Below are 23,864 nucleotides of genomic sequence, written 5' to 3'. Positions count from 1 at the left end.
TGTTAAACGCCATTGCTGTTAATCAGGTTTACATTGTCTATCGCTGTAAACAGGCAGCAATTGTTTTTGTTCTTGAAAATCAATTTAAGGTAAATATTGTAAATCTAACAATTAAAGTGAAAACTGTTTGCATCCAAGCAAAACTAGTTTATTTAACATCAATCTTGACTTGACCCTTACCAACTTTTTGTGGAAATTCTAGAAATCCCCCGCGTGTAAAATGAAAGTGAAGAACCCGGAAAAGCCACCTGAGAAAAATGCACAGCGGAAAATAGATGTCTACAACTTTCCAGCCAGAAGAATACCCAAGAATGTCTTAAATCGCACTCTTAACATTGCAACTAACTCCGAGGATGGCTTTTGGCTCAATAAAAACACATCGTGTGTTCCTTCAACCCACTATGAACTATACAATCGGACAAAACGGTCGGTTACCTCTGAAAAACTCCGAATGGCACGGGATTGCCTCATGCAGCGGGACTACAAGAACTTGGCCAAAATCCTGGCCTCCCATCATTTAGGGGACACTGTGCTTCAAAGGGCCGCGTTCACAGTTTTTACGGAGTACGCCGGATTACTTCAAAAATGCCCAAACCTAAAGACAAATACTGAAAAAGCCAAAAAAGAACCTACTCCTCCAAAAGAACCCATAGTTGAAGAGGAAACATAACAATTTGTAATCTTTCTTGACACTTGTTTTAATTAAAAACCCAAAAAGAACCGATCTCTCCAAAAGATCCCATAGTTGAACCTTTCTTGACACTCATTTCATTTAAAACATCAATGAAGATTATCAATTCACCCAAGCAATTAAAAATATTTTCTATTATTTTCGGTAAAAACTTACACTTGCAGGCGAATCTTCCAAAAAGATACATAATTTAGGTGTAAACATTACATGCTTATCTATTACATTCTATACGCAAATTGTAATTTCATATTTTCATAAAACCCAGCCGAATAACTAAAAAGACTTTTTATTATTTTTGGTAAAAACACAACCTTATATATGTGTATTTGTAATAAGCGTTATGTTCTTCCTTTTATTTGACTTAAATGTAATATCAATATGTTTTAAGGTTTTGCTAAATAAATACTGAAACGTGTGTACAAAATGTGTGAAAAGAAAAAGGTGTGTGGTGTCCTAAAAAAAATTATTATATACAGTTTAGATTTTCAAAATGATCATATGTGTCAAACAAGTCTCAATAGTAGATACCTTGTACAAAGTTTATAATATTTAAATACGTTTATATATTGGGTACTTAATTGGTAACAACTTCTAGGTACAAAGGGTTTATATTATATTATCCTTTTTGCATAACTATGCTCGATTTTCTTTATAATAGCATTGGTGGCTTTTGAATTGGGTTAGTCTGGGTAAATTGATATTTCTTTCAACGTTGTTTTATAAACTCTTCGTCAAACCATCAACAACAGATTTAGAATACTTGAGTACGAGTGTAAGCCAAGATCCCGACCAGGTCGGGCCTCATGTGGATATCATTAGTATCTGTTTATGGCAGCATATAGTATAAGCATACAATACATAATTTCAGCTCCTGACAACTCATCTGCAATTGAGTAACTTTTGCGCACAGCGTGTTGGGCTAAGATAAAGTTATATTTAGTTACGGTACGAATTCCAGCATTTACAGGATATAAATTCAGTTATCAAAGCAATTCATTGAGGCGCTAACTTTGGGCAGGCAATGCACAGCAAGGATCTCTACTAAAATGATCTGATTAAAATACAAGTGTAAATGAGTAGTTGGCTTTTACGCTAATGGTGGCTCACTTGAGACGTTTACAAGTTTAGTCTTAGGCAAATAAATAGTCGCACGCTTTGTGATAAAATGCTTGTAATAAATAAAAAATTGTCTTATATATCATTAGAATTTAAAAAGACGCATACACACATCAATATTTTTATATATATATATGTCTATATATATATATATATATCTATATACAATCACGCGCAGCCACACACTCAGCACAATCAAAAGATTGATTAATCAGGCAACATATGCACGAAGCTGACTGGAAACATGCCCTTTCTGGCTGGCTGTCCCTCAATGATGCCCTCCATCCAGTTCTCGTCGTCGGTGCGCTCATTCAGCACGATCAGGATCTCGCCCTCCTTGAACTCCAGTTCGTCATCGTTGTCGGCCACGCAGTCATAAAGAGCGCGGCACCGCCGTTGACCATTCTGTTTAAAAGAATATTTATTAGTTTGTTAAGGGATAACTTTGATGAGATCTAGGTCATATGAGTCTTACATAGTGGAACTTCCCGCCTGGACCTGCTCCACCGCTTTTCGATGGATTGTCTGGCGAAGAGTTGAGTCGATCGTTGTCGCTCGAGGACACATTCGACTCGGCGGAGTGATCCAGACCGCCGCCAGAGCTGTCCATATCCGTGTGCCAGGACTCGTAGTCGGGGAAGTTGGCCGACTGATTGATCAACTGCAATATTTCAAAGGATAAGCATTAGCCAAGCTGAACAGCACAAGAACGTAGAGAGCAAACAAAATGCAACACAGAGAAAGATCGTTTCGATTCAATGTAGAGTCTGTGAGTATGGGCGCTTGGGGTTAGAGCTTTTGGGGGATGCACAAAACGAGACACTTAGTAGAAAGAAGAACGACAACTGCTGCAACAGCAACGACAACATTTAGTTTGGATAGTTCGCTTGGCAAAGAATGAAAGTGCAAATGAGCGGTGGTTCTAGCCATTTACCGTCTCCTCGCTGGCCTGGCATCTCAGTGCGATGATTTGTTGCTTGCGCTGCAATTCGTTTGCCGAGTGCGGATCAGATTAAATACAGAGAAAGGTATGGGGTTGGTTTTTCAGCTACACGTCCTTTCAACTACCCACTTTACGCTATTTGTGGGGGCACTTACCTTGCGGGGCGGCGCCACTGGACCCTCGTCCATGGAACTGATGCTCTCGTTCGATTGTCCGTTTGAAATTTCACGCTCTGTTGGTGGTAAAAAAAGTTACAATTACAGATATTGCCAAAACGATTCTGCCCTATGCAGAAGCTTACCTGATGGCGGACCTGGTGGTGGAATCTTTGGCCTTGTCAGCGCTGATTTGTCCACATGCTTCAGCGTGGGCAACTCGCCGGTGGGCGGCAGGACCAGCTTGGCGCCCGCCAAATGGATATTTCGGTTTAACGACTCACCGCTGGGCGAACGCTTGTGGCCAAAGGTGGTCATGGCGGGCATGAGACTGTTGTTACTCCCGTTGCCCGATCCTCCCGGATCCTGAGACACGCCGTAACCGTATCCTCCTCCTCCACCTCCTCCACCCCGAGGACTGCTCTCCACACTGCGAAGGTGTGGCAGCGTACCGTACGCCACGTCGAGCGACTGGTTCTTGTGGTTGATGGCGCGAATATCGTTGGCATCGAAGTTTTGCGAGTGCCGTGGCGGATGGGGCAATGTGCCGTAGAAGGAGCTGGACGAAGCGCTGCCTAGTGTTCCGGGCGGCGGGGCCGGCGCCGTACGCTTCTTCAGCGAGTTCATGTTCGCCGTGGACGTGGACTTCCGGGCGCCCGTCACATGACCACCCAGATCACTCTGCATGTTCAGGCTGTTTCGCGCCGCTCGGACGCTCTGGCTGGAGGCGGAACTGGGACTGGAGCCACCGTTGCCGGCCCCACCGCCGCCCACATTGGTGGCACTGCCCAGGTACTGGCCCACGCTGATGTGCTGCTTGGGCGATGTGCCCGCCGAATGTGTGTAGCTGGGCAGGCCCGAGGGCAGCGTGAACTGGCGGCTCGGGCAGTTGGCGATTGGACTAGAACTGGACTGTATGGAGTCGCATGTGGAGGAACGTGAGCGCAGAACGGGCGAGTCCCCGCCAGCGAAACTGGGGGGACGCGAACGAGATTTCTGCAAGTAAAGCAAACAGGAATCAGCATGGATTTCGACTAGATTAGTAAGCGTAACCTACGCGCTCATCGATGACCGTCTCATCGTCGCTGAAATCCGTGGAACCATCCTCGTTGGGCAGATTCCAGTCAGTGTTGATGTGATCGAAGGCGCTCTTCTCCCGCTTAATGGCACATTCAATCTGTAAATTGACAAATATGGATTAGATTACTATGAAACAGGGGGTGAGTTGAGTTTAGAAAGTATTACCAGCTCCCTGCAGCTATTGTGTCCCATCTCTTTGGCAATATCCAGCGCTGTCTTGTTGTGTGAGTTTTTGAGCTCGTAATCCGCTCCCGAGCGGAGCAGTAGCTTCATGCACTCCCTGCGATCGTGGAGGGCGCACAGATGCAGCGCCGTATTCTTTCCGGTGACGTCCAGCAAGCCGGCCGGATTGGTGGCCTTGTTGAGACCCTTGGGCGGCATATTTTGGATAAGAAAGTCGACTATATGCAGCGTGGATCCCATCTCGCGCAACACAGCCAGATGGAGGGCCGTCTCGCCGGCATCCGAGCTGGGCAGACAGCAGGTGAGATCCGCTCCCTCTGCCCACACCTGGAGCAGCTGACTCATGTCCGCATTGACCACCGCTTGCTCCAAATCGCAGCGCAAGTCGTTGTCATCCGAGCAGGTGCGCATCACATAGCGCCTGGCCACATACTTGGCGCGAATGAAGTCGTAGCGCTCCTCCCTGGAAACACAGAATGCAACGAGTTAAGCGGAAACTTAACTCAAACACCACCCGTATTAGAGACTTACATGCTGCTCTCATGCTGCAGTTTGCCCCTGCCGAGTTTTGCCTCCATAATGTCGTTCAGCGTGCTGTTTCCCATGGCACGAGCAATCAGCAGGTTGGCCGTGGTCAGGTTATCCAGCGTGAGGCTCTGGATGCGCGAGTGGTGCACGCCCAGGTCGCGATGCACGCCAGAGCACTGGATGCACACCAGAATGCCAAAGTTCAGGCTGATCCAGGTGACATCGTTCCGCGAGCCACAGTCGCAGCACCGATCGTTGCCCGGCAGCAGCTGAACGTAGCGGATCACAGTCTTCTGCAGCTCCACCAGACTGGGACTCATCTGCGGATTGGCATGCTGGAAGGCCTTGGTCAGCGCCTTCTCCTTGCAGTTCACCAGCACGGCCATCCAGGCCTTCTGGTCGCCCTCATCCTCCGCCTGAAAGTGATACGGACGATTGTCTACGACATGGAAAAGGTGGTGGAGTCATTCAGTTTAAATTTAAATTTAGAACTACAGATGTTTGAGCACTCCACTTACAGCTTATCAGATCGAAACCGCGCTTGTCATCCGGCACCGGCTTGATCTGGCAGGTGAGCAGATTGACCCGCGTCGGCGGCTTGGACTCGTCCGCATGGAAGATGTCGAGGAAGCCGTCGCTGGTGACCCGGCAACGTCGTTTCTGCCACACGCGGCGCACCTTGCCCTCGCTCTTCTTGAGCAGGTGGCCCTGCCGGGTGACGCCGTGGTGCTTGTCGCCCTGCAACTGGTGCAGAGAGTAGCCAGCTCCCCCGCTCCGGCTCTCCGACGACGGCACATTGTCCACCCGCTCGAAGTCCGGTGTGCTGCGCAGCACTGTTCGCAGGTCCAGCAAACTGCGACGATCCTCGTCCTGCTTCTGCTTAATCTCGTGCAGCTTCTCGCTGAGATCGCCGATGTAGGTGCCAAAGTGCTCGATCGTCTGCAGACCGTCCTTGAAGTAGCTGTGTGGATGGTAACCAATTAAGTTAATTAAGTTAAGAGTTTGTCGTGGACTTATGGTTGATATTCACTTACTTGCTCAGCGCATGATAGTACTCAATGAGGTGCTGCAAGAGCTCAATGCCCGTTTTGGTTTTGATGTCCTTGTACTTGAGCAGATACTCGCAGGTCTGCAGCTGGTAGAGACGTCGCTCCTTCTCCATTTCGTCGGCCACCACGGCGGCGTCGATCTCCGTGCGCACCATGCCCGCCTCCTTGGCCTGGGCCTTCTTCTCCTTCTCGATCTTGATGAACTTGGCCTCGTAATCCTTGGCTGCCTTGTCGAAGGGTCGCTTCATATCGCCCTTGACGCCACGCAGTTCGCTCTTTAGCATCGAGTCCACCGGAAACATCACAATATTGTTGATGTTTTGCATCTGTTTTGGTGGGTAAACAAGTTAGTACACAGATAACGCTGCATAAGCTACAGATATTTACCAGGGTTTTCATCAACGCACTGAGCTCCTTGGTAACCACACTGAACTTGAGGAACGCGGCACCAATGTCCGGCTCATCCTGTTCGATGACCTTGCCACCCAGACGCTCCAGTGCCCGCACCATAAACATTTCATTGTCCACATGTGCTGTGAGATAAAAGCGTCACCACAGATTATTAGCAAACAAATAACGCATATCGTGTGATATCTCTCAAGAGGCTGCACTCACTGTTTCCCGAGTTGTGGATGGCCTTGACCGCCTTCTTCAGCTTGGTTAGACCCTCCCGATCAAACTCCAATCGCTGTAAGAGAACATAATAATTAGTCATTAAGTTCTGATTAACAAACGAAAATCAACATCACAAATATCAAGTAAATAGACATGTTTTTCTTAACGTAAACAGGGAAAAGTTACAGAAACCTTAGACAAAAACTTGAAATTATTTTTTTAAATAACCTGAAGATAATATTATTAAATAAATAAGAGAAAGCTATTTACGATTCAAATTAAATTAAAGTTATTACTTGCAAACTCATATAACAAGGTGATATAAATATTAATAAAGAAAGAAAATTAAAAAAGGATTGGCGCTAATCCTATTTTTTTTTTCAATTTAATAAACTTTATGAGTTTTTTAATCAATAGGCGGCACCTTCTGTGCCGTAAAGGAGCAGCCACAATGCATTCCCGAGCTCAGCCAAAAATGGGAAGACAAAATAGAGGAAACGCCTTGGATGGACTCCAAATGAACAATATTCTCTGATTGAGTGCGCGTCAATATCGGCATTAGGTATTCAGTTGGCCTGTTGGCTGAATGGTCATCCCCTTCGATGCTCAACCACATTTTATGGCACTGGCTAATTGAAAATGTACGACAAGGTCACTTCTATTATTAAACTTAATAACCGAACAAGCCCCATTTTGAAATGCAGTCGCATGCACCAATTAAGACACCAAGTAAAAAAGATTTCAAGCATTTCACCCCACCGATACACCATTAATGTTTTATGCAGCTTGAGGCTTTCGATAAACAAAAACCGGAAGCATATAAAGCATTATTTTATCCCATTTCTGAAGTGGAAGGAAAGAGTTCGTTTCCCCCATTGACCCATTGACTCTCCCAATTGCTTTCAATTCAAATTGTTCTATAGAAAATTAAATTAGCCGCCAAGGAACACGATTTTGCCTGCGAATCACATAGAAATCGGCAGAGATCGTTTACATTCCAGCTGAAACTGAAATATGAGCTCCAGTCAAGCAACTGGCCAATAAAAACAGAAGATTAGATTAAATTTTATGTGCTGGAAGAATGTACAAGCGAATCGGCGAAGAACGGGCTCCAGGGAAACCCGAACTATTTGCGATTGCAATTCGATCCTAAGCGATAGCAGCAAACATCTGGGGACAAACGAACTCCTAGCAATCGGCTGGAGAAGATTAGTCATGGGCAGAGCAAAAGAGTTGAGCAAATTACGGGGAATGCAAACAACACGCCTAGAACGAAAACAAAAAACCAGCTAACAATATTAGTCAACTTGTTTCTCTCTCTTATTCACTTGACGAGTTGCCCGGCCAGTTGGCTGCTTTGATAACAAAAGATGCTAATTTATAATAAGTCAAAGCCCCAGAAGAAGGCTAAAACCGCAACACTTTTGTTATGGAAGCGGCCAAATGAATGGCAACACAGAGAAACTCTTCGCTGAACCAAATTAAATTTCATTTTAGACAGTTTTACAGCTGCTCCAAATATAATAAACACGCAATGGGAGAGACTGGCTGAAAAAAAAAAATGAAATAAAATTCATTTAACTGGGCGGAATGGAGGTCATTGCTTGGGCTGTTTGGGCTACACCAAAAGTCCATCAGCGAAATTAAATATTAAATGTTTGACGTGGTGTCCAAGAAGACGGCCCAGAGTTCCGGGAAAAAAGTGGAAATGTCGTGACCAATAAATCGTCTAATTTTGTTTCGCTGGGCGCTGCATTTGCCCGGGGGGATTTGGAGCATATACGAGTATATTGCACAATCGGTCCACTCTGGGGCTCATTTCGAGTGACAAAATGGATGAATTTTCCACTTAGACAGTCGGTGTTTCATGTGGGCGACATACATCCCCAACCGACTTAGTGTCCGTACGGGAATAGCTATAGCCCTCGGTCTCGCCTTTCTTATCACACGCCTTTTCCGGCCTTTTCTTTGTGTGCTTAGCTTTATCAGCGGGCGGACGGGGTGTACGTAATATAATATATATATACATATATATATACATATACTTGTAAGAGGCGACATCACAGCTGCCGTGAATAAATATAGAAATTGCAGCATGCTCATGTGGCAACCACTCCCTGATCCCATAGCTCCATCTGCATTGAAACAGTCAGGAATGCACTTTGTATTTTCATAATACTATTTTTATGGAATCGAGGAAAACCACCTTGCGGGGAGAAAGAGAAAGAGTGAGAGCGAGAACTGGTGCGAGAGAGACCGCATTTAAATAACAGGCGGTGGCTCATTTTGGCGCCGAGCCAATTTACAAATCATTTTGCTGCTCCCCCTGTGCAAATAATAACAATCATCACCGCTTTGCAGGGGGCGTGGGCGTCGTCTACCACGTTTACTGCAGTATTGCACGGCAGTATGTTGCAATATAGCTAGTCATCCTCCGGTTTTCACTTTCAAGGAATTCCAACTTATAAATTATTACTAATCGATTCGTATTCAAATGAGCAGCCTTTGTACAACACACACTAATAAATAAATAAGGCCATGAAGGACTAAGTGCAATCAATATTATTAATATCTTTCTAAATATTAAGAATACTTTGTTTTGGAAACGTAATTATTTCCTTAATTTTCTGTTTGCTACAACTAAAAGGAATAACAATGATAAGATACTCTTAAGCCCAATATATTGTACATATATTAAATATATGCGGTTTTGTAAACATTGTTTGAACATTAGTTAGTTGACTACTATCCTTACCCTACCTTTCCTTTTTTACCAAACCTAATCCCAGTAATTTAAAAGAACGATAATGTTTGCTAAACACTAAGTTAAATGGTTAGTATATCACACTTTTCACACATCTGTTTTGCACTTTTAATCTCATTAAAACAATAAAATACTAGTGCTTGATTGTATATCCCGGAACACACCTGTAAAGTGCCTAGATTTAATCATCGGCTACCTTGAAATTTTCTTTTGGTTTTGGGTACCTTGGATACAAGGGGATAGCTTTTGGACAGGACTTACCTCCTCCAGTACGCCAATAGTGTGGCGGCAGTCGGGCATCCGGGAGGCGAAGGTGGAGGTGGTTGGCGAGCTGTAGTCGGAGCGCGTCTCCTCCACAAATTCGGACACGGCAATCAGGGATGGCGGCATTTTGCTCAGGATACGTATCACTCACAAGCACACGGCACACACACACACACGGCACACAAACACACACGGCACGCACACAGACGCGAGGCACACGCACACCAGCTCGCGCCCAAGGCCGAATGGAAGTGGGAGCGGGACGGCGAATAGCAGAGAAACCAGGATAACGCCTATACACTGTACGTAGTATTATCTCTACGCCTTTGTTCACTCCCGATTTGTGTTGTTGCTCGTCGCAGTTTCCCTGGCACTGGCACTATATCCATATATCCAAGCACTGGCGTTCTCATCCTCTCGCGATTTGTGTTTTTTGCTATTCGCTTTTCTGCGTTTTCGGTTGTAGTACTAGTGAATCGTACTCCGCACACAATTAACGATGACGGAGGAAAATGCGCATTGCCCGGGCAGCAGTGGGTCCTAAAATCGCGGGCCCCATGACAGCGGAAACAGGAAGAACACACTCGGACTGGGATTCGCGGCACTGGACATGGTCGTCGTCGACCTAACTTTAGGCGTGATTTAATACTTTTGTTTTATTGCGATTTTTGTGCTGCTGGCGTCTCGCTGCGTACAGTGAGTGTTGTTGTTGTAGCCCTATCGATAGATGGACACGGCCATCGATAGTCGATGACCATGGCGCAGGACTCACAACTGCGTTCGCCGCGAGTTCGATAACACTTATCGGCTAGCAGCAACGCGGTGTGGATTTCGTTCGGTTTTCCTACATTTTCACCTGGCATTTGCTTTGCAATTCAATACAGACTGCATTTAAGATGGCTGGCAAGCGACAGGCGACCTCGAACCTGAACCACGACAACTGGGACCAGGAGGAGGAGCCCGAGGAGCGCGGCACTTTCCGCACGGCCAGCGAGCAGGAGCTGAAGACTCGCGTTATCAAGAAGGCGCGCCGCAAGATTGCCGGCGGATCCGCCGCCGCTGGCGAGGATGCCGCCGGTGAGGCGCCATCGGAACCCAAGAGCGTGTTCAGTGGATTCTCTGGTGAGTTTCTGATCCTTTCCATTTGCCTGGCGTTTGCTCATCCATCCTCGTTAATTGCTTTCAGGTTTCGGCAAGCCGGCTGCAACAGCCGCGGCCTCATCGCCATTCTCCTTCCTGGCCAACCTGCCGGCCAGTAGTACTAAAACCTCCACCACCAGCGAGCCAGCCAAGCCCTTGTTCTCCTCTTTGGCCAGCTCCAGTGCGGCCGATAAGCCACTCACCACCAACATTTTCGGAAGCGGCAGCGTCAGCAGCACAGCACCGTCCACGGTGAAGGAATCAACAAGTACCACCGACGGCGCCAAGCCGTCCACGTCGATTTTCGGCAACATATCAGTGGCCAAGAAGGAGAGCAGCGAGCCCAAGTTGTCGGTGACCAGCAGCAGCAGCAGCAGTGGGAAATCTGACAGTCCCGCCGCAGAATCTTCCGAGTATCGAGAGAGCGTGGCCGAACTTAATCGGGCCGTCATGAAGTTCCTGCAGGAGCATATGGAGAAGAGTCCCTACTGCATACTAACGCCAGTGTTCAAGAACTACGAGAAGCACCTGAAGGAGCTGCAGGACGTGGAGAGCGCCAGAGCAAACACCTCAAAGTCCACACCGCCACCGCCACTTTTTGGGGTCCCAGCTGCGGTCGTATCCACTGCAGCATCGTCGCCATCAAAGCCGGCTGCCACGTTTTCGTTTGGCAAGCCCAGCACCCCCATTGGCGGCACCACGTCGCCCTCGGCCAAGAAGCCCAACTGCACCGTGACCAGTGGTGGGTCAACTACCACATCCACAACACCGCTGTTCTCCTTCGGCAGTACGGCAGCTTCCGGTGCGTCGCCGTCGACTGCCGCCAAATCTGCAGTTCCTCCAGCCACCAGTATCTTTAGCTTGGCCCCAAAGCCTGCGGACGAAGCCAAGGCCGATGATGCACCCAAGCCCAGCATCTTCAGTTTCGGTGCTAAAAAGGATGAGCCTCTGGCGCCGCCACCGAAAACTAATGGCTTTAGCTTTGGACTAAAGAGCAATAGCGACGACAAGCCCAGTACCTCGTTGTTTGCCGGTTTTGGAAAGGCACCCGACGGAGCTGGAGATGGCATAAAGGGCTTTTCATTCACCGCCAATGCCACGCCCTTCTCCTTCGGAAACATCCAACCGCCAGCAGCAGCAACTGTTGCCAGCGAGGAAGCGGAGGACGAGGAAGACAAGCCGCCAAAGGTCGAGTTCAAACAGGTGAATTGATTACGGAACGCGTTACTTAATGGGTTGCTAATACAGGGGTTATCTCTTAACAGGTCGTGGAGGATGACGCCGTTTACTCAAAACGATGCAAGGTGTTTATTAAGAAAGACAAGGACTTTGGCGACCGCGGCGTGGGCACGCTGTACTTGAAGCCGGTCAAGGACTCGGAGAAGACCCAGCTGCTCGTGCGCGCCGACACCAATCTGGGCAACATCCTGGTCAACCTCATTCTGAGCGAGGGCATACCCTGCCAGCGGATGGGTAAGAACAACGTCATGATGGTCTGCGTGCCGACGCCGGAAGACACCAAGGCCACATCGCTGTTGCTGCGTGTAAAAACCGGCGATGAGGCCGACGACTTGCTAAAGAAGATCAAGGAGCACATCAAATAGGAGAAAGACAGCTACAAATAATTAATTCGTACATCTAAATGTTGTTTAATCGTTTATATATTTTAAAACTATTACGAAACCCTGGAAATAGAACACAAGAATGTACACAAAAATCAATCGACTGAGGCAACCACGATCTTGGCATCTATCATGTGCTTCAGATTTATACTCAAAGAAGGCAGTTCTTCAGCAGAATCGTCTAATGCGTTCACATATTGGCTCATTATGCGACCGATTCCAGGGGGACAGGCTTGAAAATGGATTTGAAGTCAAATTTGGGAATGTGTCTAGAGATCCGGCGACTTACTTATGGTCTCCACAGTGATCGTTTTGGTGCGGCGGTTCACGTAGGTGCAGTTGCCGGCGAGATAACCGGTTGTCCCGGAACTCGCAACTCCCTTGGTCCTATGCAACTTGAACAGAATCGTATCGGCTCTGGCTGGCAAGTTCGTCAGTGGTGTTGCACTCTGCATAAGGTCCTTGATAATATCTGATGTTTCCTCCTCCTTTGGGTCTACGAAAAGATGGCTACTTAAATGTAATTGAAGACTTTAAAGCATCGCACCTGGTATGGCCTCCACATCTGAGTCTGAGTCTATATTAGTGTCATCCACCAGCATCACGTCATCATCGGAATCCGAGATGAAATTATCAGCGCAAGCGCGCGCCGGTGCCACTTGTATGTCCTCTGATTTAACCTTAGCATCGATCAGGGAATCGTCTGGCATTAATTCGGCGTTAGTTGAGTCTGTTTTAGTTGTATCCTTCTTATCAACCGGATGAAATTCTTCAGCTGCAGTCGAATCCTCAGGAACAGTGGCTTCAGCATCAGTTATATCGACCTCAGCTATAGTAGAATCGTCCGGAAGAGTTGATTCATCTTTAGTTGTATCGTCCGGATGAATTTCTTCAGCTACCGTAGAGTCGTCCGGAAGAGTTAACTCAGTGTTAGTTGTATCATCCGGAAGAGTTACTTCAGCTGCAGTAGAATTGACTGGTAGTTCGATTTCAGCTTCAGTTGTATCTCCAGGAAACGTGACTTCGGCATTTGTTATATCTTCAGGAAGAGTTGTATCTTTTAGCAGAGTGGTTTCAGCTGTAACGTGAAGGGATGTGGATTGTGGTTTGTCTTTATTTTCAACTTCTTTTATGATATTTGATGTAGACGCTTTGCCATTGACTGGCAGTTGGTTAGTTTCATTGTCAACTGACAATGGCTTTGCAATCTCTTTTTTAGTCTTTTTCTGGGGAAGAAAGTTTCCATCAAACCCATTGAGTATTATAGTTTCTAATATCTGAACCTTAGTTTTTATAACTGGAAATTCGAATATGCGCGGGATGTTGGAGTCCAGCTCCATGAGCGGGCATCGAAATAAAACCGAAGGACGAGGCGGTATCTTATCTTCCGACTCCACCGCATTATCAATAATCTTAGGCGATTTTAGGTGGCTCTTGTTTTTGGAACACTTTGGCTCCTTGAAAGTGGAAACCGAGAGTGCAGTTTCCTCCTCTTCCTGCTCTGCTGCTGCTAAATGAGATGTTTCCGAAAAAATTTCAGCCGATTTCGGGACACTTTTGTTTTTGGAACGCTCGAATGTGAATGGATTTTTAAGAGCTTCGTCTTGCTCCTGTTTTTCCTCCTGAATGTCAGCCGTTTTCGCATGGTTATTCTTTTTAGATTTCTTGGTTCCCTTGACATTGCAACGCGACGAAATCGTTGAAGCAGGTGCCTTCTTTTCCTTCTCCGCAGCAACCAAATCAAAAGATTCCACTGGAATCCTGGACGATTTTGTGTGGTTTTTATTCTTGGAGGAAGAAGACGCCTTCTTTACTGCCTCATCCTCTACAGCAAGATGGTTATTGGACCGCTCGAGAATGATAGGACTGTGTGCTGTTACATGAGTCTTTTTTTTTGATTTTTTAGTTTCCTTGGTGTCCCTCTCCGCAGCTGTCAAATCAAATGATTCCAATGGAATCTTGGGCGATTTCGGGTGACTTTTGTTATTGGAAGGGGCAGATCCCTTCTTTGGTGAATCATCTTCTACAGCCACATGGGTTGTTTCTCTTCGAATTTGAGAGCGTCTTGAGTCCACAGAGGATCCAGGTGCCTCCTCCTCTTCCTCCTCCACTGCATCCACATTGACTGTTTCTGGCGCAATTTTCTTGGGGCTAACGAGGTTTTTAGAGCGTTTTGTAGGGCGAATGGGAGTCGAGGCGGATATGTGAACCTCTTCTTCGTCGGACCGATTCTTGCGCTTTTTACTTAACTTTACAGGACTGGCGAACCGGAAGGCCCTGCAAATAAATAAATTGTCTTATATTTCCTCTTAGAACAATGACGGTTCACATACTTTAGTCCTTGGGCTGATTTGAGCACCTTGATGGACTCCCTTGGGGCCAGAAAACATCCATCTGTGGTGAGCAGGCTAATGTCATTCTGCAGGATGCAGTTTTGTTTAAAACAAATTGAAAACAAGATCTCAAAAGACGTACCAAATTGAAGAGACTTTGAATGTGATCTTGCAGGTCCTTAATGTTTTGCCATGTTGCATCAATAAAAACCAATGTCTGCCGGCGTTCGTCCTTGAAAAAATTTGAGAGATCTACCTTCATGCTTGAGTGGTGCATCCTTTTTTCGGCTTATTTTATAATTGCCAAAAATATGAAGATTTAAAAGCCGCCTTCTAGATTAGGGATGGTATTAAATTCGATTTCGCTATCGTTACATCGATGTTTTTTAATTTTTCAAGATCTATATGTACTACAATTTAAGAGAAGCTAGTTTATATTTAAAAAAGGCTATATATGAATATAATGAAATAGTTCTCAAATAAATCACAACAATAAATTAATTAAATTCCATAGAGTCTTAAAAATGTGGATTTACCTTTTTTAAAAACATTTTCAGTTTAATTGAAGCCATGAGCAAATATAAAAATACAGACTATTTAAATAAAAATATAAGTAAATTTAACCCAATAAGAAATAATCATCGATATGCTATCGATAGCACATCCGATAACGATAGGCCACTTCTTGTGTACTCACTTCCAACGAAAACAAATAGTTCTTATCACAATACAGTTTGGAATTAATCACGACTCCGAATTAGATCAATGATGTGATACCGCCACGAGGGTACCGATCCCACTCCAAAATGAGCCACGGCGACCAGAGTCGCAGCCAGCGGAGCCACGAGCGCTCTGGCGGAGGCGACTCCACCAAGGACAGGGAGAAGGAGAAGAAGGGCTGGTTCCACTCGCTGACCAGGCGCAAGAAATCCGACTCGGCGCTGGCCGTGTCCGCATCCGCTTCCGCATCCGCCTCCACCAGTGGATCCCAGAACAACAACAACGACGTGTGCGTCCTTGAGCCAACGGCCTCTTCCATGGCCAGCTGCAGCAATGGAGGCACTGGCACTGGCACAGGCACGGGAACACTGCGCAGGCGGCGGGACAAGCAGGACAAGGACAAGCGGAACGTGTTCGCCAGATTGCGAAGGAAGGTGGGCCAGGGGCTCAGCTCCCTGCGCAACTGGCACTCGATGGGCGACTGCGACGATGGCGGCACCACGGATGCCACCTACGAGTTCCTCACCCCGGCCATCTGCCCGGAGCCCACGCTCCCATTCACGCACGACTACTTGCGCTTCATCCGGAAGAAGTGGCTGGAGCGCGAGGACGCCCACTCGCCCAACCAGGTCATGTACAAGGCCTGCTCCGAGATGCTCAAGTAAGCGCACCGTCTTTCCCCATTCGAACGGTCAACGATCAGTGACTCATGCCCTTTGTTTGCTTTCAGCCAAGTGTGGTACTGGGGCGAGATCTCCAGGCGCGATTCGCAGCGGCAGCTGAGCGACAAGCCGACCGGATCGTTTCTGGTCCGCGATTCGGAGACGAGCGGATCCCAGTTCACACTGAGCTTCCGGATTGTGAACGTAACGCTGCACTATCGGCTGGAGTTTCGCGACGACTTCTGGCACTTCGAGGAGCTCAAGTACGGTTCGATTGTGGAGATGATCAAGGATATCTTGCACCGCTGCACCAACGACAACTTTGTCTGCTTTGTGAAGGTGCCCAACGAGATGCAGCCACCGTTTCCGGTGATCCTCAAGTATCCGCTGAGCCGGTATGCCAACATGCCCAAGCTGCAGGACCTGTGCCGTCGCGTCCTGCAGCGCCAGATGTCGCGCGAGCAGCTGGCCAAGCTGCCGGTGCCCGCGCAGATGCTGGAGTACTTGTCGGTGGAACGGGAACTGGTCTTCCAGAGCTAGACCAGACTTCCCGCCCCGTCCGCCGCCGAGCATCCGCTGGTCAAAGCTTTAACACGGAAGTAAACGCAAGCACGTACACCAAAGATGTCCGGGCGAATCGAATCGAATTGAATCAAATCGAATCCCAGCCTGCAGTTACTCGTTATGATATTTGTTGGTCGGGTCGTCGGATTGGCAATATGTTTTTTGATGCATTTCAACGCCCCAGTAACTAAGCGCACAGTCTCTCACCACACAAGTGCACGCCGGAATACCAGTGTGCAGGTTTTTACTGTATTGTACTGCTTAAAGTACCACTAGTACTAGAGTACTAGTATCTTGTCTAGGATAAATAACTTTGTTATTGGCCATAATTAGTCTATTGGTTTGTTTTCCATGGGTCTTGGTCAAGTCTTTACTCTGCACACGAGTGCGCCTATCCTTAAATTTTTGTAAAAATCGAACTATTGCATATATATGTATTAACGTTAGTCCTAAGTCAGATGTATTGTAATGTTTACGTTGTTCGCATTTTTGTATTCCTATCTTGGACACTAACTTTTTGCTAAACTAGATTTGCATGGAATTTAGGCAGCTTTACGGCATACGAATCTGTTCAATGCCCAATTACTCTTGTTGCAATGTGTATGTATTTTATTTAAATCTATCTACGAATATTTTACAACAATAAAATATTAATCAACTCATTGTGCGATCTTGCAGTCAATGGATTTCGCAAATAAAACAAACATCACGTATAATATTCTATGTTTTATTGTAAACTAGTAAGTAATTATTGATGGTAAAATCTGTATTTGTAGTAAAACACGATTTATCATTTCCCATATGCAATTGTTTGGTATATTTGACAAAATGTTAACTTAATTTTCGCCACCTTTATGCTCCTCCTCCTCGTCCTCCGCCTCCGCATGGTCATATATGCGATAGGCCTTGAACTGACCAACCTTTTGGCCATCCACGTAGTGGAAACTCAAGAGGCAACTGCGGCACAGGTAGGAGGGATTGTGCAGCTGTCGTCGGGACTGATCGACAATGAAGCTGTAGCTGCGAATGCCGCACAAGTAGCAGGTCCTTCGGTTGAAGGTGCTAAAGGCGTGAGGATAGGGATATAGACTGCGTTCGGGGCGTTTACTGCGCGGCGTTAGCACCTCGATCTGCGAGATTACAAACAGGTGTTCGCAGTTGCCGTGATGCAGGTAGTGCAGCGGTGATCCTGGACTAACCGTTAGATCTATGAAGCGTTTGCCCTCCATATTCTCCACCTTAAGCGATTCTGCTTGCACTCCGTTTGCACGAGCCGCCCACTTTAACACGGTCTGCGAATAGTCGGGATTGTTGGGATTGCGTTTGTCATTGTAGAAGGTGTCGTTGATGAAGAAGTACCCCGGATTTGTGTCGATTGTGGGCAGCGGAGCATCCGGATCATTGCTGATGTCCACGAAGCGTTTGCCGCGGCACACGCAGCTGATCTTGTCGCGCAGCTCGGTCAGATAGTTGCTGCCCAGGCAGACGTACTCCTCGGAGAATACGGGGATCTCCACCTTGAATCCCCGATGGTAGGCACGCGGTGGCCGGTAGAGACGCACCGTTAGCTCCAGTTCGCAGGCATCCAACTGGAGATCCTGGCAGTCCGCCGGCGGCGGATTCAATTTGTGAGTGTATTGGGTGCGTCCAAAGGCACATTTGCGCGACTTGGTCTTGTAGTTGGTCAGGGCCGTAAAGGTGGCGGGCACATGCTGATCCTCCTGCGGCCGAACAGCAGTTTGGCGAAATACATCTGCGCCGGGCTGAAAGTTTGCGATCGATATGTCGTCTGGGGATTCGATCAGGTCCAGGGAACAGCTCTCACCCACGTCCACGAGCACGGGATTGGCTTGCATATAGAACGGCATATCGTTCTCAGAGCCAGTTAATTTTCGCTGATAATCGGCAAGAAAATTTTGCAGATTTAAAGCCTTTTGGGTGCTGTCCATGGTGCTAAAGCAAATCGTACTTAATATGGGGGATTCTCTTGTGTATTTTACTAAACTCACTTAATGCTCCTCCCCGAACTTGTTAATGGCTTCTTTATAGGTAATATTCAACTTTAATGACTCCGCCTTGGCCTCGCCCGGCTCTCCCTCCTCAGCTTTGACCGATTTCTCGGCCTCCAGGTGCAAATTGTCGACGTAGACTCGCTCGAAGGATATCACTTTGGTGGACTTGTCCACGTACTGGTAGCGCTGACGACAGACGGACTCGAAGAGCGGATCGCTGGCCAGATTGTCCTTGTCCTTCTCGAAGAACACGTTGGTTCCAACGGAATGTTCGTAGCGCCCCCGGTAGATATTGCCATTCACCTCCGCCATGGGCGTGTCACTCTCGATCCCTATGACCTTGATGGCAGCGTCCTCGTGCTTCAACTGGTGCGGCTGAATGTGGTTCTTGAAATCGGCAAATACCAGGTACTCTGTGTCCTCGTACTCCGAATCGGAAGAATCGTTCATGTTCCCTCTACTAGCTCTTCATAGGCGTTTACTGATGTTCAGATTTTAAGATACATTCCATATTGAAACTAAGGAATATTTTTTTGACTTCTTGACTTCTTGATAAACACCTATGTTTGGTCATTGGTAGTAAACAAACTGTTAAAGACTGTTCACACTCGTTTCGCAACAGGCGTGTTTGCTAAACAACAAAGCGCCTATTGGTTTTTATTCCTGTGACCTTTTTTTATTTAATAAACATTTGATTGCATGGGGCAAGGCCAATTAGAGGTTTTAACAACAACAGCGGTAATCTAATCACTTTGCAACAAATTTTCTCAATTGCTATTTTAAGAAACAGTCCAGTGTGACAAAGGTATAACAAAATAACACAGCTCACTAATAAATACAAAAGGTTATCGATATGACACGCCACTCCAAAAACATATCGGGGCGAAAACTGTACCGCACTGCCATCTCTAGAAACGAGGCGAATACAAATCTGTTTTCGGTGGCAAAATTTACGTGCGTTCTCGTATTCCTGTAAATATTAGTCGATAATAAACACTACAATTAAGTGCATAGGTGGTCTAGGGTGCAAATAAAACCAAATACACTCCGATACAGGTGGCCTTGCACCGCAAAACAGCAATTTAAAATTCGTGTGTTTTCACGGCACAGCGGCCATTTTGGGCGAACTCAACGTCAGCAGAGCGAGCACCCCTCTTTGTACATATTTTCAACGTAAGAATAGTGGTTAAAAATGGCATGTGGAAGAAAAAAAAGCGGATCTAAACTATGTGTTCAAGGCTCTTCGCGACCTAAATTGATTGTTTTTAGTGCCAAGACTTCCACTGCATTCCTTTTTTATTCTGGCTCTCTTCGTGCTAACTTTCGCCGCTCTTTCTCATTGACAGTTAGCTACTACGACAACTGCCGTTTTTCGGACCACGCCGTAAGCTTTTGCGCCACCAAAAACCCGAGCTTTTACAGCCCACGTAAACGTAAACAAAAACTAAAACAATGGCCGATGAGGATATCACACTGAACGAGGATCAGCTCCTAGAGTCGTTGGACGAGACGAACGGCGAGCAGGAGACTGAGATCATCACAGAGACCGAGGTGAGTTTTGGAGTTAAGATAAGGGGGCGTCTCGATGATGATGATGGTCAAAAACCAGTTTGTTGGCCCGCCCTGCGAAAGCCCGCCGATTCCCTGGAAAAGCTCGCAAAGCTTTTGGGGGATATACAAAGGCGAAAGTCACCGCAATGGCTGCCATTTTCAAAGCGTCGCTTCGCATTGTCTGCCGTGTTTTTGGGCGTTTCGCTAATTGATCCAAATCCAATTCAAATCCTTTTCTATTCCATCTCTTCCGGGTCACAAGGAGGAGGGCAGCATGCAAATCGATCCCGAACTGGAGGCCATTAAGGCGCGCGTCAAGGAGATGGAAGAGGAGGCCGAGAAGATCAAGCAAATGCAGTCGGAAGTCGACAAACAAATGGCTGGTGGCTCCACCACCGGTTTGGCCACCGTTCCGCTTTCCCTTGAGGAGAAGCAGGAGATAGACACGCGGTCCGTCTACGTGGGCAATGTGGACTACGGAGCATCGGCCGAGGAACTGGAGGCCCACTTCCACGGCTGCGGCACCATCAACCGCGTCACCATACTCTGCAACAAGGCCGATGGCCATCCCAAGGGATTCGCGTACATCGAGTTCGGATCGAAGGAGTTCGTCGAGACGGCACTGGCCATGAACGAAACCCTCTTCCGAGGGCGTCAAATCAAGGTGGATACTAGAGACACTTATTCCTTATAAAAGACACTTATACTTATAGAAGAGTAGTGATTAGAAAAAGGAAGAGTTTTCGGTCCCTTTCCGGATAAACTTTCAAATTTGTTCTTGCATTCAGTTACATAATATGTCGGTTTAAATTACATTTTTTTAAATAGTTAGTTGCCCAGTTTTTTAACCTCTAAGAAGGTTTGGTAACTTTAAATTCGAAAGAAAATTGATTTAGGGGCAAAACAGAAAACGTATATTGCCGTGTGTTCTGGTTCACTATTAACTGACGAATCAATATAAGCATGTCAGTCCGATCAGAGCTCCATATCAATTAGAACTGTGGAGGACTGGAACTATTATGCCACCATTTTTTTAATGGTAGAACTAATAAGATTACCCTAAAAAAATATACCGAGTTATTGATTTAAGTTGGACTATTTGTTAAGAATGTTACCTTATATGTTTGCTTTTGATAACATTAACGCTCTAAGCTAGCCAGTATAGATTATTACATGATATTGATTAGCGGATACCTTAAATACTGTATCTTATTTTATAGTTTACATTCTAACCTTTTTTTCCATGCTCTGCAGGTGATGTCGAAGCGCACAAACCGCCCTGGCCTGTCCACCACAAACCGATTTGCCCGAGGCAGCTTCCGTGGTCGAGGAGCCCGCGTTTCCCGAGCGTGCTGTCACTCTACCTTCCGTGGAGCCCGACGCGCTATGTAAGTGCGCCCTGGTTAATCGCGATTGGATCCAGCTAATCCCGGTCTGTCTTTCGTTTCAGAAGGGGTTACCGCGGTCGCGCCAATTACTACGCTCCATATTGATTATTGTTTTATTAAAACCCTAGTAAGGTAAGCCCACAATTTTTAACTCATCTAAAAACTAAAACGAACGAGACTGCTTCTTATCTACCTGAAACGTCCTTGACCGAATATTTATTTTTGAGATTTTCTTTATGAGGCTCTGTCCGTTCTATGCAAGTGAGCGTAATGCTTTACGAATAATTAAAATACAAATTTTGTACACGATTTTAAAATCCATAGACTGGATCTAAAGTGTAATAAGATATTTTTTAATTTAAAAATTATAGGTTTTGAATAAGCAATCTTTTTAAACGTCATTTCCACTTCTGAAGTATACATAGCGAATTCCACCAATCATTGGAGCAATCAGTTGTACGTTTAGATAATTAGTAACCTGGGGGCATTTAAAATTGAAAACGTTAGGACCATTATCCTTTTTGTGAATGCCTTATCCTTCATCCGCATCGTATTGGGACGAATAATATTGCCTTCATTTAATTTACCGACACTCTTCTTTAATCCAATAACTATTTGATTTCAGATTTTTTTACAATATTATTTCAAAAAACATTATTTTATTGCCAAACTTCTTTGCTAAATAAAAACAAAAAAGAGATAACAATCACAAGAGAAAACGCCAGAAAAAAATCGTTTCAATAAAAAAAAGCATCAACAGCAAGAAAAGAGGCGAAATAGAAGAGACTTCGAAAATAATAAAAAATCAACATGGAAATACGAATATCTTGACTTGGCTATAATGTTTTTTGAAGCACCCAACACCAAACACCCCCTTTTCACACATTTTAATTTTCAAATAATAAATCAAAAAAAGATTATGAAAAACAAGAAGTTGATTTAGAAAAACAAAAAAATATATATCAATAAATATATATAAAAGAAACGCAAAAGAAAACCACAAATCGTAATTAAAGAAGTTAAAAGATGGCAAAAACAAGTTAAAGAAGGAAGAAAATAATAAAAAAAAAATCAAAAGAACACAAGACTCTTGGGAAAGAAGTTAATCAACAAAATAGATAAAAAAGAAAGTGCGTAATTTATATATTCAAAAAAATATATAGAGTAAAGAAAAGAAGTTGAATTTTACTGAACTGAAAAAGAAGATGACAAATATAATCGAATTAAACAAGCGTTCAATGCCTTTCCTTTGGGCGGGACAAGGTTTTTGGGAATCATGATGTCACGATGTCAAACTGCTCCAACCAATCCAGTCCTGCGAATCAATACTTATGCATGTGTGGCAGCGAAATAAACAGAACACTCTTTCTTCAAGCACTATTATATGGTTTTTATTTCAATTGTAGGATTGCCGAGCCTGAGCGGATTTCGACTCGATGAAATACCCGTCTCGTTCGATGGCGGTTTTTGTTCTAGCGCTTCTAAAATTGACCCTGGATCCTAGTTCTTCTGGACGGCGGCCTGCACCAAAGGCAGGTTCTTGCCCAGGAAGCACTTGAATCCGCGGTAGGCCCAGGTGTTGGCGGGCGACTTCTGCTCGTTCTTGTCGGCGCACTTCTCGATGTCGGCCTTCAGCGCGGCCTTATCCTCCTTGCCCTGGCCCAGCTGCGCCACCAGGTTGTCCACCTTGAAGCCCTTGGTCTCATCGAACAGGTCGAATTTGACGAAGATGCACTGGATGTAGTTGCGGGTGATCTCATCCTCGGGATAGTCGAAGGTCTTGTACTTGGCGATCAGGGCCTCGGTCACCTTGCTGGCGGCGCCGCACTCCTTGCGCACATTCTGCAGATCCTCGGCGGTGCGGAGCTTGTACTCGGCGGCGGAGGTCTGGAGGGATAATGTGAATTACTGACTGACTGCCATCAGCTCTTTAGTTACTTTGTACTCACCAGACCCAGCAGGGCGCACAGCAGAATGGCAACGGCGTTCTTCATACTGAAAGAGGTTTTTGGTTTGTTTTTAAAGAGGTGCTTGTGCTTGCTCTGTGATCACCCGGAGGAAACTGTTGACTGTGGACTGGTCTGCTCCAGCTTTTATACTTTCGAGCACGGCTCAATGTGCTGTATGTGTACATATGTCGCACTCAATTGTGGGGCGATTTTGAGTGTCGCTCAATTGAGTTGCACTCGCTGGCTGTAATTTAAATCTCATTATGGAATTTTTTATGAGCTCGAATTTGCCCTAAGGACGTGCTGATTAAAATTATTCAGTAGTAGATAGTTCTTTGTAAATCCTTTATCATCAGCAAAACAATTTAATTTGTTTCATGCTTCCAAGTAAAAAGTTTCTAACTGTTAATTACACTGTTAAAATACAAATTTTAATTAAAGAAGAAATATTTTTTAATACATTTCGGGGTTCATAATTGAAATCTGGTAATAAAAAAGTTCCTGCATGACAGAATTAAAAAATGGTTTAAGTTTG

At 45.7% G+C, this 23,864-nt stretch overlaps 9 protein-coding genes across 15 annotated transcripts; 4 read left to right on the top strand and 5 right to left on the bottom strand.

Annotated features, from left to right (window-relative positions):
- Window positions 1-32: 32 nt before the first annotated feature.
- Window positions 33-737, top strand: LOC108145441. The gene is made up of 2 exons (XM_017270869.2): window positions 33-89; window positions 203-737. The coding sequence occupies exon 2, from the start codon at window positions 221-223 to the stop codon at window positions 668-670; it is 450 nt and encodes a 149-aa protein (XP_017126358.1). The 5' UTR covers window positions 33-89; window positions 203-220; the 3' UTR covers window positions 671-737.
- Window positions 738-980: 243 nt separating this feature from the next.
- Window positions 981-10,093, bottom strand: LOC108145438 (arfGAP with SH3 domain, ANK repeat and PH domain-containing protein). 4 transcript variants are annotated; one of them, XM_017270864.2, is made up of 13 exons: window positions 9,386-10,093; window positions 6,361-6,433; window positions 6,133-6,278; window positions 5,731-6,071; window positions 5,215-5,657; window positions 4,700-5,135; window positions 4,151-4,631; window positions 3,963-4,082; window positions 3,052-3,817; window positions 2,906-2,982; window positions 2,742-2,789; window positions 2,283-2,468; window positions 981-2,212 (listed from the first exon to the last, which is right to left on the bottom strand). In XM_017270864.2, the coding sequence occupies exons 1-13, from the start codon at window positions 9,512-9,514 to the stop codon at window positions 2,015-2,017; spliced, it is 3,444 nt and encodes a 1,147-aa protein (XP_017126353.1). In that variant the 5' UTR covers window positions 9,515-10,093; the 3' UTR covers window positions 981-2,014. The 4 variants fall into 4 exon arrangements, with proteins under 4 accessions (XP_017126353.1, XP_017126351.1, XP_017126352.1 ...); XM_017270862.2 differs by having other exon boundaries at window positions 3,052-3,901; window positions 9,386-10,092; XM_017270863.2 differs by lacking the exon at window positions 2,742-2,789 and having other exon boundaries at window positions 3,052-3,901; window positions 9,386-10,092.
- An 86-nt stretch (window positions 10,094-10,179) lies between these two features.
- LOC108145440 (nuclear pore complex protein Nup50) lies at window positions 10,180-12,245 on the top strand. The gene is made up of 3 exons (XM_017270867.2): window positions 10,180-10,510; window positions 10,575-11,731; window positions 11,794-12,245. Exons 1-3 carry the CDS (start codon window positions 10,285-10,287, stop codon window positions 12,130-12,132), a joined length of 1,722 nt encoding a protein of 573 aa, XP_017126356.1. The 5' UTR covers window positions 10,180-10,284; the 3' UTR covers window positions 12,133-12,245.
- LOC108145439 (coilin) lies at window positions 12,172-14,816 on the bottom strand. The gene is made up of 5 exons (XM_017270866.2): window positions 14,626-14,816; window positions 14,484-14,569; window positions 12,698-14,427; window positions 12,440-12,646; window positions 12,172-12,382 (listed from the first exon to the last, which is right to left on the bottom strand). The coding sequence occupies exons 1-5, from the start codon at window positions 14,758-14,760 to the stop codon at window positions 12,246-12,248; spliced, it is 2,295 nt and encodes a 764-aa protein (XP_017126355.1). The 5' UTR covers window positions 14,761-14,816; the 3' UTR covers window positions 12,172-12,245.
- A 342-nt stretch (window positions 14,817-15,158) lies between these two features.
- On the top strand, window positions 15,159-17,145 carry LOC108145464. The gene is made up of 2 exons (XM_017270910.2): window positions 15,159-15,864; window positions 15,934-17,145. Exons 1-2 carry the CDS (start codon window positions 15,290-15,292, stop codon window positions 16,403-16,405), a joined length of 1,047 nt encoding a protein of 348 aa, XP_017126399.1. The 5' UTR covers window positions 15,159-15,289; the 3' UTR covers window positions 16,406-17,145.
- Window positions 17,141-18,378, bottom strand: LOC108145462 (snRNA-activating protein complex subunit 3). Its single transcript, XM_017270909.2, has one exon. The coding sequence runs from the start codon at window positions 18,376-18,378 to the stop codon at window positions 17,266-17,268; it is 1,113 nt and encodes a 370-aa protein (XP_017126398.1). The 3' UTR covers window positions 17,141-17,265.
- A 60-nt stretch (window positions 18,379-18,438) lies between these two features.
- On the bottom strand, window positions 18,439-19,390 carry LOC108145466. The gene has a single exon (XM_017270916.2). The coding sequence runs from the start codon at window positions 18,889-18,891 to the stop codon at window positions 18,439-18,441; it is 453 nt and encodes a 150-aa protein (XP_017126405.1). The 5' UTR covers window positions 18,892-19,390.
- Window positions 19,325-22,612, top strand: LOC108145465 (polyadenylate-binding protein 2). Of its 4 annotated transcripts, none has more exons than XM_017270913.2 (6): window positions 19,325-19,413; window positions 19,788-19,992; window positions 20,255-20,656; window positions 21,247-21,380; window positions 21,443-21,512; window positions 22,006-22,612. In XM_017270913.2, exons 2-5 carry the CDS (start codon window positions 19,894-19,896, stop codon window positions 21,483-21,485), a joined length of 678 nt encoding a protein of 225 aa, XP_017126402.1. In that variant the 5' UTR covers window positions 19,325-19,413; window positions 19,788-19,893; the 3' UTR covers window positions 21,486-21,512; window positions 22,006-22,612. The 4 variants fall into 4 exon arrangements, with proteins under 4 accessions (XP_017126402.1, XP_017126401.1, XP_017126400.1 ...); XM_017270912.2 differs by having other exon boundaries at window positions 19,326-19,395; XM_017270911.2 differs by having other exon boundaries at window positions 19,410-19,614.
- Window positions 22,613-22,749: 137 nt separating this feature from the next.
- On the bottom strand, window positions 22,750-23,461 carry LOC108145467 (general odorant-binding protein 99a). Its single transcript, XM_017270917.1, has 2 exons — window positions 23,330-23,461; window positions 22,750-23,267 (listed from the first exon to the last, which is right to left on the bottom strand). The coding sequence occupies exons 1-2, from the start codon at window positions 23,372-23,374 to the stop codon at window positions 22,881-22,883; spliced, it is 432 nt and encodes a 143-aa protein (XP_017126406.1). The 5' UTR covers window positions 23,375-23,461; the 3' UTR covers window positions 22,750-22,880.
- Between the last annotated feature and the right edge of the window lie 403 nt (window positions 23,462-23,864).

The sequence above is a fragment of the Drosophila elegans genome, unplaced genomic scaffold, assembly GCF_018152505.1.
Source record: "Drosophila elegans isolate 14027-0461.03 unplaced genomic scaffold, ASM1815250v1 contig_520, whole genome shotgun sequence".
NCBI classification, from domain to species: Eukaryota; Metazoa; Arthropoda; class Insecta; order Diptera; family Drosophilidae; genus Drosophila; species Drosophila elegans.
The sequence above is the reverse complement of the archived record's forward strand: the minus strand, read 5'-3'. Positions and strand labels throughout refer to the sequence as shown.

Coding starts and splice junctions, on each gene's coding strand:
- LOC108145440 (XM_017270867.2), top strand. CDS start 10,285: ATGGCTGGCAAGCGACAGGCGACCTCGAACCTGAACCACGACAACTGG. Junction 10,511..10,574: donor CGTGTTCAGTGGATTCTCTG/GTGAGTTTCTGA, acceptor AATTGCTTTCAG/GTTTCGGCAAGCCGGCTGCA. Junction 11,732..11,793: donor CAAAGGTCGAGTTCAAACAG/GTGAATTGATTA, acceptor ATCTCTTAACAG/GTCGTGGAGGATGACGCCGT.
- LOC108145441 (XM_017270869.2), top strand. CDS start 221: ATGAAAGTGAAGAACCCGGAAAAGCCACCTGAGAAAAATGCACAGCGG.
- LOC108145467 (XM_017270917.1), bottom strand. CDS start 23,374: ATGAAGAACGCCGTTGCCATTCTGCTGTGCGCCCTGCTGGGTCTG. Junction 23,268..23,329: donor TGTGCGCCCTGCTGGGTCTG/GTGAGTACAAAG, acceptor TTATCCCTCCAG/ACCTCCGCCGCCGAGTACAA.
- LOC108145466 (XM_017270916.2), bottom strand. CDS start 18,891: ATGAACGATTCTTCCGATTCGGAGTACGAGGACACAGAGTACCTGGTA.
- LOC108145462 (XM_017270909.2), bottom strand. CDS start 18,378: ATGGACAGCACCCAAAAGGCTTTAAATCTGCAAAATTTTCTTGCCGAT.
- LOC108145439 (XM_017270866.2), bottom strand. CDS start 14,760: ATGCACCACTCAAGCATGAAGGTAGATCTCTCAAATTTTTTCAAGGAC. Junction 14,570..14,625: donor TTCAAAGTCTCTTCAATTTG/GTACGTCTTTTG, acceptor TGCATCCTGCAG/AATGACATTAGCCTGCTCAC. Junction 12,383..12,439: donor GATCACTGTGGAGACCATAA/GTAAGTCGCCGG, acceptor TCCATTTTCAAG/CCTGTCCCCCTGGAATCGGT.
- LOC108145464 (XM_017270910.2), top strand. CDS start 15,290: ATGAGCCACGGCGACCAGAGTCGCAGCCAGCGGAGCCACGAGCGCTCT. Junction 15,865..15,933: donor GCCTGCTCCGAGATGCTCAA/GTAAGCGCACCG, acceptor GTTTGCTTTCAG/CCAAGTGTGGTACTGGGGCG.
- LOC108145438 (XM_017270862.2), bottom strand. CDS start 9,514: ATGCCGCCATCCCTGATTGCCGTGTCCGAATTTGTGGAGGAGACGCGC. Junction 6,072..6,132: donor GTGCGTTGATGAAAACCCTG/GTAAATATCTGT, acceptor CCACCAAAACAG/ATGCAAAACATCAACAATAT. Junction 4,632..4,699: donor CTGCAGCATGAGAGCAGCAT/GTAAGTCTCTAA, acceptor CTGTGTTTCCAG/GGAGGAGCGCTACGACTTCA.
- LOC108145465 (XM_017270913.2), top strand. CDS start 19,894: ATGGCCGATGAGGATATCACACTGAACGAGGATCAGCTCCTAGAGTCG. Junction 19,993..20,254: donor AGATCATCACAGAGACCGAG/GTGAGTTTTGGA, acceptor CCGGGTCACAAG/GAGGAGGGCAGCATGCAAAT. Junction 21,381..21,442: donor CGTGGAGCCCGACGCGCTAT/GTAAGTGCGCCC, acceptor CTTTCGTTTCAG/AAGGGGTTACCGCGGTCGCG.